Here is an 11726-nt window from a genome sequence, read left to right as displayed (position 1 = left end):
GACACTTTTAAATTGTGTAGGAAGAATGTTTCTACTGAGATCCCTTTGGAACAGAACCTGTGGGAGAATTGGCTCCAACTGAGTGGGAGGTGAAGTGACCGTGGTCTTGAAATTTGTTAGTTCAGCCAAAACTCTGTAATGGGAAGTCTATTTCAGAATTCATCTATGGTGTATGGCTCAAGTTCAGTCTTACAAATAATGTTTTATATCTATTAGTGAAACTATAAAAGAATGACAACTCTTCTGTTGTCCACTACATTCCTTACGTCCTTCTATTTTTCATTTTCTCTCTCTTCTCATTCCTGTTCTCTTTACCTTCCTTTTCATTTGTTTCTTCCTCTTTTCCCTTTTCCTTTTCATCTTTTTTCTTCTTTTCTTAATTCCTTTTATTCTTTTTTCCCTCCTACTTTTGCCTTTTCTTTTTCTTCTTCCTTCTCATCCTTCTCTTCTGATCTTTACTGTCCCTGTTCTCAGTGAATTGCTAACCTTAGAGGTATATTCCCACATGTCAACCAAAGCAGCCCCTGCCTCTTGGTCGAAGCTGTAGCGGATTAGGGTAGAGAGAAGATCATTTCTCTACCTGTGCCAATGCCAGTATAACAGTCTGTCTTACACTGATAGTCAAGTGAGAGGATTTCTCCAAAGATTACTGCCTTTAAACCTGTGGATAACAACATACTGGCTGTGCAACCCAAACAAATCCAAAATGGAGAGGTAAATCAAATCACCTAATGTTCTTCTATTTGTTTTCTTCCCATAAAAGACATGGAGAAAATGAAAGTGGCATCCATAGGACTCCATGCAATTTTTTGAAGTCACCAGGCAATATCTTTCATATTCTTATTTATATCCTGATAATTGATATAACTGAAGCATATCTAAAGTTTTACCAAAAGATGAATGACTGGAGGCTGTCAGTTTTGACAAAGACTATATTGCTTATTCCACACCTCCTTTCTTTCCCAATAATACCCACTGCCTTGAAGCAGGTTTCATGATAACAGAAGGATTCTAAATTGCCTTTCTTCCCTTTAAAACATTCCTGGACTGACGGAAGCTTCTGCTGGAAGCTTTTCCTCCTCCAATTATTCTCCTATAGAGTTTGCTCAGTGAGAGCACTGATAATTCCTTGGACTAGTCAAAGATTTTTGAAATAACTGCTTTGATAAATTTAACTTTTAGAGTTTCTTTAATTCAGAGTAGCTCTATATAGGACAAAGTAAAGAGGCAGGCTGACTCCTATCAGATAATTTATGTTGTTGACGGTAGAGACAGTCATACTGGATTATGCAGCCTTCTTTTTCCCCTCCCAACCACATCCCTCAAATCCATCTCAAAACAGGATTTTGGAGATTTTATATTTTGCGTAAATCGATGAAATTAAATAATCCCCCTCTCCTATGTCATGTGCGGTCATGGCCCAAATTTCTTTCCTGAAAACATTGACATTGCTTCTTATCCTATGGTATCAGGTGTTAGCAGTGCTATTGTTAGCTGACCAGTACTATTATTTATCATTTATACTATACTTTTATGTCATTTGTATTAACAGCATTATCTAAGAAGACTTAGCAAAACCATGCTGTTTTTATAGCCATGTGTACTGTAGTGCTTAGTGGTCGAATAGTTTCAATGGACATGTTTTCAAGCGGAATATTATTATAGCACCTTGTGCCAGGCACTGTGCTAAACTAACTCGGAGATGACACTCAGACTTCCTTAAGATGTTATTGCCGTAAAAATGCACCATAAAGTAAAATTATATTTAAAGCCTTTCATATGCCTCTTTAAAACAGTTATTCATTTTGCTACCTGTGTGATAGGACTTTATCTGTACATTTTTTGAGTGAGTTTGTGCTCTAAATTAACTTAAGACTCAGTGAGGATGATGGTAGTCTTGACGCCATGTGGGAGTGAGTTACAGGGACCCAGACAGGAGTATTTGATAAATATCCCCTTCTCTAGTTTCCTCTTCACTTAGACTGTCTTACCAAGAAAAGCACAGTCTATATGGCATCTAACCTTGTAGTTCCTGCAAGATGGTGAAGCTAAGTAGTTTATGTGCATATGGAGCACTGGAAATTGCCCCCAAAGCAGAACTCACTGGCACTCAGCTCACTTTGCTGGTATAAATTAGTTGATTTTTTCCTTTCATTTTATATTGTTTTAGTGTCCTGTTTCATGCTCAAATGGGTCTTAGCATTAGAAAGTGACTATTCATCTATTTTAAATAACTCCTGGAGAAAGAAGTAACTGAGAGTTGCCTATGTCTTTGCTCATTGCCTTTAAGTTTAAAATTAAACTAATCCAGTTACTCATTGTCTTCCAATTTCTATAATATAAATCTATTTCAACTGACAGTTATATTTTTTTTATAATCTCCTCATAAAGCTCCAATAAAAAAATTTACTCAAGCTACTGTCTAAAGATATAAAATGTTCCTGTTTCCCTGCATAGGAAGAATATTCGCATCAAGTCACTAATAATTTTAACAGATCTAGGTTGCCACAGAGACATCAAACTGGTTTATGTAAAGAAGAGGGATAGATTTTTATTTTAACCATTCTCTTGACTTCAATATTTGTTTTGACATTCTAAAGGATATTTTGTTGAAAAAATAATAAAAAAGAATAGTAATAATGCCCTTATAGCTCAGGTCCTGGTAAAGTTCTTTGACATTGCTTTGGTGCACTTAGGACACTTTTCTCCACTTGCACTTTGTAAACATGCCCATCTGTTTAAACATATTTTAAAGAGGTATATATGCTCCCAGCTAATGTGAGCTCACTGAGGGAAAGGTAGTTTTTTTAAATTGCATGCCTAGAACCTAACCCAGGGACTGACACATAGTAGGTACCTAATAAGTTCTTAAGGGATTGAATTTGTATCATGGCAAATTTTATCAGAAAATTATAAAACTGAAGATGCCAAATACACTGTTACTTTTTGTGTTACTTCTTCCAATAGCATTATGGGCAGTTTACACATTTATGAGCTATTAAGCATTTTCTACGTATTCCCACAGGAGGCTCAATAAAGACACAAAATTACTTCTGTATGGGCCACACATATTAAATTTAGTCACTGAATAAAAATTTACATTTTACTACAAAGCAACAGATAAAAATGCAGTCAAGGTTAAGGGACAGCATAAATTGTTGTTCTCTTTTTTTTAAGTATATGTTCACATCTCTCACCACTTGCTACAGCTAAAAAAAACATTTTATTTTGTCTTAATTACCTTCTTGGGTGCCTTTTATAAACAAGTATTAAAGATAAGGATAAAAGGGAAAAAAAACACATAAGGTCAGTCCTGATTTATTACATTTCCTATAAGCATGAAAGTGAGATTGCAAGTGTTTATTAAAATAAAGTTAACTGAGTTGTATAGCTTGTGGTGGTTGGATAGCTCACCGAAAGGTCTACTAGGAAAAGTCAGTATAGGTTGGAAATAACAGAGCGAAGTACTTTTTCCCCCTTAATGGCAAAGGTGGCAAACTGCTTTAGGATACAGAGATGAAAAGTTATAATTAGAGAGGGAGGGGGAACACAATTAACTATTTGCACTCAGTTGATTTCTTCATGGAAAGCAAATAGGTGAAAATAAGCTCATTGTGAAAACTAAGCAAAGTTGGTGATTGAATAAATATTTCATCTATTTGGGAAATTTTGATGGACAGTTCTGATAATGCATTCCAACCAGTTGGTGTTTTATATTGGCTGAATTGGCTAATTATACTCATAGCTTATCAAATCTTTTATTTTTGCGGGATGATATTGGCTAGAGTTCAGCAAGAAGCAAGCTGAACTGTAATGCTTCTTAAGTTTTCAATTAGATATCAGAAATGCTGCAACAGTTGGATATCTACTGTATTACCATCAGGGAGAATCAGTACAAAGTCAAGTGCGATAATTAGCTGATGAACTTGAGCAGCAGAGATAGCCAATCTGCATAATTCAACCACCTCAAAAATTACTCTCGGGGCAGATCATGTTAGTTAGTCTCTCTTTGCCCCTGAAAAATTAGCTAAAATACTTTGACGGGTATACTTAACAAGGTGAAATTTTAAAAGTTGGTGGAAATGAAAATGTACATGTTATTTGTAGATTTAATTAAATCTAGGATTTTTCCCTTAAAATCATGTCCTTACCATGGTGAGGCAGATCTAAATCATATCTGCATAATAAATTGGGTAGTGATAAGCCAGCATTACTAAGAGTTAACGAAATTCTCTCAGTGATAACAAATAAGAGAATGACCAAAATTGATTTTCCATTATTTTAGGGAGATCATGACTTTCTTCTCTAATCTTCAAATTACAATTTCCAAGCTCATTGCTCACCGCTCTACATGCATATTGTATGTCTATGCTTTGAATATTGATCTCTTATGTTTTCCTGTTTGTCTTTATAAAAATTTGTAGCTAGTAGAGGGAGTCCACTCTTCAAATTTTGCATAGGATGACAATTAAGATTTTGAGGAATGAAATAAATCTCTTAAATAGTCAGTTTCTCACCTTTAAGAATTTTTTTTAATTGACTGAGTCATATTAAAAGTCATTTTACCATGTAGGAAAATTTGAAGAATGTGCTATCAACTTCCTCATAACATCTTACTATGTTTTATTATCTTTACTACTACTACCACCACCACCACCTTTGAGGATACATAATCTTTCTTTCAATGCCATTATAGCTTGAGTGCTATTTCTCTAGAATATTTGATATTTAGTCCATCTGTGATCCTTTGAAGTCCCACCTAAAATGGAGAGACAATGGCAAGTGAAACCCTTAGCTACAGAAACATGGGTTTTTTTTAATGTTTCTTTAGCACTGATGTGTGAGTTCTAACATTATTCTCTGCTTCTTAAATGTGAAAAAAAAATTCTACCAGTCTACTAATATTTTTTTTTGGATAGCATTTCTATTCCTTGAACATAATGGAAAAAAATAGACAAATCAGTATAAATAAAAGTAGGAAATTAAGAGGAGGAAGCGAGTGAGACACAGGGAAGACAAGAACATATTAACGCCTACCAATAACTCAGTGAAATAGGATAACCATGAGTGTTGAGTATGAGAACTGGTAAAAATAAGTAAAACTAAACCATAAAGAGAAAAATAAGACTAGTATACAGCAGAAGAAAATAATTTTTCAAAAAGACCGGCTTCCAAAGCAGTAGGAAAGTTGATTAGAGAAAGGGAGGCAAGGTATTTAAGTAAAGATAAATGTCTATTTGATACAGTTTACCTAGTATTTCTTTACCTGATTCTGACTTTTTTTTTAAGGCACCATTGACTTTTTTCCTCCTCTGCCATTATTTTGGAGTATGAGTAAATTAGTTTAACAGAATCAAATATCTGCTTACAATTTTTTGTCTCAAATTTAAAAATACTTTAAAGTATTCAGAACAAAAATAATATGGCTAATAGTATTTTGATTACCAGCACTTTAATTTGAGATTTAGAGCAGGTCAGGAAACTATTCTAGAATATTTGATGAAAATAATCCAAATTTCATTCCCTAATAAAGCAAAGCAATGTAATGGTTATATGCAGTGCTACTGAAATGAACGATTACTGGGGCAGCATCTTTTTTTTAAACTATATTTGAATTAAGCCCAGATCAAACCATTCTGCATCAAACTGTCATTCTAATTCATTCACTTCTTTTCCAATCCAAACTGAATTACCTGTCAAATAGAGAAGTAGACTTACAATAGGAAAACCATTTGAACATGTTATATTTTAATTTGCAGAGACAAAAATGACAAGCAATTTATTTACATAAAACTGTACAAAAGCAAATTAAATTATGTAAAATATTTCATAAATAGAGTTGGACTAGCGTTTAATACATTTTGCATGTTTAGCATAGTTGCGTGCATAGTGACTCATAATAAACGATGATAAATTGTTCTCCGCTTCACTATCAACATCCAAGTTGCAGAACAATAGTCAATGATTATTAATATTACAAACAGAGCGTACCACACTGAATGCAAGTGCTTTAAAATTTAGGAAAAGTTGTCTGAAAGTGTACCCCAGGGAGGGGGAAAATGATGCATTCTTCCAGATGTTTTATACCTTTGCCAGGGACATAACTGAAATGCTTCACTACTTTCAAGTCCATTTTCTCTTCTCCTTTTCTTAAGGACACACTGTATATTTATCATTGATACTATGTAAGTAGAACTATTTTATTCAGATTTCCCATGATTGTTTTAAGATAGCTGCCCATTTTAAGGCAGTTTCTTGGGGTGTCTGTGCAGATGTGTGTGTGCATGTTTTCCTATAGAACATCTTCCTAGGGTAACCTTTCAGCCAGACATCTTCAGTTCCATTTTAGTTCCTTTCCACATAAAAATAATGCCTCCCCTGTTTTTAGAAACTCAGGCAGCAGGCCAGTCAGAAACTATACTGAATAAATATATTGTTACTGGAGATCCAGAATGAATATCAGATTTTTGATTGAAGTTACAGACGTTAATACATATATAAAGTTATATAATTATGCATCAATCTATAAACGTGTCCTAATGTAAAATGCATGCAAAGTTCATTTGGGTTTCCTGTGCACAGAAAATAACTGATTTATATACTGTACAACCAAAATGGAATGATAGTTGAAAACAACATTAACAAAAAGCTGAAATCATTTACTTTGTAAAACGGACTGAACACACATGGCAAATGCCAACTTGGGTAACTATTGCAATATATGCTATAGCTCCCGTTTGTATCTCTTGCACAGCCCATACCTATGCCACAAGCTTGTTTTAATAATGAAAGATATTTAAGACTGGGCCATTATCTGAGTTTGGCAGAAGGCAGATTCTTTTTAATATATCATTTATCATTTCTCAGAAAATAAACATGGATAAATATACTGGTTCAAAAAAGTTGGGAATAGCCCATTACCCCTCAGTGTCCAAACCCAACCACCACGTTAACTGTAACGACAGGTAGAAAAGGCACAATTGCATATTTTGCATTCACTCTTTTAATTTATTTTTTTGTTTATTTTTGTTTTTTTAAAAAGCACTCTATATGTGGAGTGGCACCAGATTTAGCCTATTTAAAATTAAAAAAAAAATACAAACACAAAATATATTTCTGTGTCATGCCAGTTCATAATAGTAATAAACATGTTATGATGGCTAGTTCTACTTGAATTGCTGTGAATACTTACAGTACACTTAATTTTATTCTTTCACACCCATTTTAGTTCTAAGGAGAATCTCACAAGTTAGATGACTTAATGACATGACCAATTTTGATATGGTGCAAACATCAGTGAGTGACTGCTGATCCAATTAATCTGAAGGTCCAGTGTGACCCATATATTAGCTTTGTAGACAAAAGGGTTTAAAGACATATCGAAACAAGCTATCTAGTGGTTTCCAAGTGTCTCTTCCAAGAAAGAAAAATCCTATTGAAGCAAAAAAAAAAAAAAAAGTTTTGAACATCTGTGTTATGCAATTGAGTATTCTGTTGAAACGTGCAAGAAAAATATGTATACATTATTACATAAGTATCTTTAGAAGCATTTTTCTTAATAGGTACTTACAGATTATACAAGGCAGTACTGCTTTAATGCAGTTTCCTATCAAAGTACTAGAACTTCATCTTTCCATAAGGTAAATAATAATCAAACATAAAAATGTTCAATTATTAATATTTTAGTCTTATTTTTCCCTCCAGTCCAAGTCCCCATTCATCATAACTACTATACACAAACTAACACTGAAACAAAAACCTTAATGCTGGAAAGAGCAAAATGGAATGGCCCTAAGTACCCTCCCTCTCCCCTTCCCTCCCCACCCCTTCCGCACGACCCAAAAGAGGAGAAGTAGTTTTCAGAGAGAAACATTGTGATGACTTGTACTGAACTATCAACTGTTATTCCAGGCTGCTTAACTTTATAGTCTAAGTAGTTCCACAAAGCAAGAAACTAGCCAAAACTACATTGTGACTACAATTTATTATAGAGCCAAGTAGCCTAGGCATTCCTTTACACCAGGCTCTAACCATTCAGAGATTTGAATGTTTGCTCCTGTCTCATGTTATTTCCCATTTTGCTGATTGTCAATTTCATTTGAATGTCCCAGCTCCATTTTAAACTGTTCAAAATTTTCATCTACAGAGCAGCTGTCTCAAATTCCGCACTGTTACTTTTTATTGCATACAAAAACCTGTATCTGTTCTAACTTTCTTTCAGATGTGCATCCTGTGGGAAATGTCACAGCCCAGAGCTTATTTCTTTCATGTTCAGTTTGGAATGCTTTGTGACTTATTCTTGAGTTGCTGTGTAAGTATCGTATCACTGCTAAAGTCAATCAGACTACTTGTCACCTTCTTCAAATGCTATGAGTCTTGACATTCTATACCGCGCAGGACTCAGGTTTAATGCACTTTTGTTTCAAGGATATTGGCACTGGATCATTGACCAAAGCAATTGATAATCTGTAATGTGAGTGGTAAGTCCAGTAAGCATACCCTGGATTCTGGGGGGAGGGGGAGGAGGGGTAGAGAGATGACATTGGACTTAACTTGCAAGATGCTTATGCCAATGTATCATCTTTCTTTACTTCCATCCTCCCCTGACCCATTATCCATAATTTCTATGACTTTGAAAAATGTAATCTTCCCTGATAATATTACCCAGAACTGGCACAGGACCTGCATTGCCTCTTATCAGTGTATCAGCAAATACACTGACAAATTCCTTTTGAGGGTGTCAACTAAAATTCATTTAAAAAATTGTTTTCTGGACTAAGTGACTTGCCTGTTATGCAAAATGAAATATGTTTGTATGTATGCATATAGCTTTTTGTGGGTGTGATGGAGTTCTAAGTCAAGACCAAAAATATTTTGTAATTCCCCTGATCTGTGTATGATCTTTGGCCTTTTAATGACTGAAATTGTCCCAGATAGGTGCTAATGTTGGTCTTGTCCGAAGAAAATGTAAGTTCAACAGGTAATCGTTAGTATGATGCATGTGATGTTAATCTGTTTATGCAAACTGTAATTAATTATGCATATAGAGAGAACATCCTGTCTATGAATGGAATTGACCTCAGAGTTAATTATTTTATAGGGAAATATGCCATGTTTTGGACTGTAGTCTCAGGCTGAAAGTTATTTTTCTGTTACCAGCCTCGGATGAGAATTTTAAAGCTGTGGTCTTCAGAAAGTGCTTAGTAATGGTTAGATTTTTCTAATAACTGTATCTAGAATTTGGAGAATTTTTAGGTAGATTGTTCTAATGGGGATCAGCCATGTTCTGATGGTATTATTTGAAGTATGCTTTTTTCTGACCTGTTGTCATTCTCAACAGATCAGATGGCAGTCAAATCAAATCAAAATGGTTAAAGTCATGCTTCAGCATTTGGGATAAAGACAGTATGCTGTGTTCTGCTAATAGGGCTTATTACCATGAAATAAACTCGCAACCATCAATTTAGGGGGGAAAAATCAGCGAGGGGATTAGACATGCAAGTAACAACAATGGTTTCTACATTGTACATCATCATCAGGCAGATAGTTTTAATTAAGTGCCTGATTTGGAGGCAGAAGTGGCAGGCCAAGCTTTGTCTCTTTGGTAGCCCCCTCTTTCATTTATTTTTTTGAGTTAAATTGTTTTTTTTTTTTTTTTTTTAAGGTTTGCCTCTTTTTCTTTCTCATACATGAAAGAACCTTGTTGTTGCTTCAGATAGCCTACAGGTAAACTTCTCTTCTAGTTAGAGTATTGACAGGAGATGGCTTGTATTCCCCTGTCTTCGTCAGGGGAATATCCTCTGGATTGGCTTCCTCGTTTTTGCTGAAACTAGCTGCACTGAAGGTCTCATAGGATGAGGTCAACTTTTTGTTAAGGAGGTTTCTGTTGCGGTCACCCATGAGAGAGGCTTCTCCATTGGCCAGCTTTTCCTGGCTGCCTCGTTCATCAACGGGCATGAATGTGGAGAGTTTTGGCTGGCTTTTCTGCTTCCTTTCAGGTGAAGTGCGGACCGGCATCCAGCAGGAGTCTGAGTGACCATATTCATCACACTCTCGGGTGCACTTCCCTGTCAGGGCTACATCTGGCAGAGGCCTTGAATCTGAAATCAGAGGAGAAAGTCTTTAAGAATGGATATCACCTTTCATACCTTCTTCTACTGTCTCAAAAAATAAATCATAAATTTCCTCCTACCAATCCCTTTTCTTGCCCCCCCCCCCCACCAAAGCATCTTTTTTCCCATTGCCCTAAACAAAGATTTTTTTTTTTTGCTGGGGATTCTAATATATCATTCTCTCTACATAGTGACATATAGAATCCCCAGCTGAAAATATATTTATATTCTACATATGATATACAAATATAGGTTTTGCATTAACATTGCATGTTTTACTAAGGAATAATGAGGCAAAGTGTTCATTTCAAAATCATATGGCAACAGGTAATATAGTAATAGAGCAGTGTGGATGTACCCACATATTGGATAATGATAGCTATCCAATATATTTCTGCATTTCCTTTTACATAGAAAAACAACCACAAAATCTAAACAGAATAGAAATACGCTGTGATTTGTATCATTTATCCCAGAGAGAGAAAAAGAACACTTTTAGCCAATCTGATCTCTTAATCCATAATGCCTAATAGATGGAATTTGTGAAAATGCAAAGCCTTATATTTAAAAACTTTTCAGTGCATCAGGGTAATTCGTAAGTGGCATTTAAATGGATACCACTTCATGTAACCAGAATTATAAATGAAAAAATGCAAGTAAAGAATGGACAAAAGCATGAAAAGCTTTTTTTTTTTCCATTTTCAGATGATCTAATATGTATGTGATGTAGGAAAAATCTCCCTGTGTGTTCACCTCAAAAAAAAAAATGATTGCCAAAGTGTTTGCTAAATGGACAACTTACATGAATGTGGTGTGTTGTACCAATGCAGTCATGTTTCTGACCCTTTTGGTGTTGTAGCATGCAAGTGTAATTAATTGAATAAGCTTGCTATTTGCACCATGATGGAATGAGAAATGAATGCTAATTCTATATATGGAAGTGAACCCTTCCTAATCAGCACAAATACATGTGATATAAATTTATTGAGAAAAATGACTTCAAGTTTTCTCAGTGTTAATATTTACATCTATTTTGTGCTGCTGCTTTTTTATGAACTTACTATGCTGCAAAAGAGGGGGGAACACCTCTGAGTAGCATTTAATATATTTTATAGTTTAGTTTATATCTAAACAAAAGAACATAATGTGTCTGAGCTCCATTTTATATCATACTATATCATTTTATTATATGGCTTGGGGATTACATAATCTAGACTCTCAGCCAAATTTTGATTCAAAGAATATGTTCACAAGGGTTGAAATCAATAATGTTTGCATATACACAACTGTTAGCAGCATTGGATTGTTTTGTGAATTCTTCATGATAAATCTAGATTATACGCCATGCTGTTTTCTCTATAATCTATTATTATATGACTGTTTTGCTTTTTATGTGCATTAAATTTATTCTGTTTTATCTACTGAAATTTCCTAAATTTAGTCACACCAATCACCCCTATCATTTTTTTCCTTCCTTTGTGATCTATTAGACAATGAAAACATTGACATTTGTCAGCCCATCAAGTCCTGAACCACTGTAGCCTGGGAATGTGGAGAATTAGTTGACAAAGTTCCCCTGTTCATCACAGGAAACATTGTAATGATTGTTCTCTC

The 11726-nt window shown here is 34.8% G+C and overlaps 1 protein-coding gene across 4 annotated transcripts in view; it reads right to left on the bottom strand.

The window, feature by feature from the left end:
- Positions 1–5726: 5726 nt before the first annotated feature.
- Positions 5727–11726, bottom strand: part of PCDH7 (protocadherin 7) — a 494834-nt gene continuing 488834 nt past the window's right edge. For 2 of the 4 annotated variants that reach the window (XM_072620428.1, XM_072620429.1), the window contains exon 3: positions 5727–10100. In XM_072620428.1, coding sequence (XP_072476529.1) covers positions 9721–10100 — 380 coding nt within the window. In that variant the 3' untranslated portion in view covers positions 5727–9720. The remainder of the gene's footprint in view (positions 10101–11726) is intronic. The other 2 variants (XM_072620430.1, XM_072620431.1) reach the window with 1 other exon arrangement.

The sequence above is a fragment of the Notamacropus eugenii genome, chromosome 6, assembly GCF_028372415.1.
Source record: "Notamacropus eugenii isolate mMacEug1 chromosome 6, mMacEug1.pri_v2, whole genome shotgun sequence".
In the NCBI taxonomy this organism is placed as follows: Eukaryota; Metazoa; Chordata; class Mammalia; order Diprotodontia; family Macropodidae; genus Notamacropus; species Notamacropus eugenii.
The sequence above is the reverse complement of the archived record's forward strand: the minus strand, read 5'-3'. Positions and strand labels throughout refer to the sequence as shown.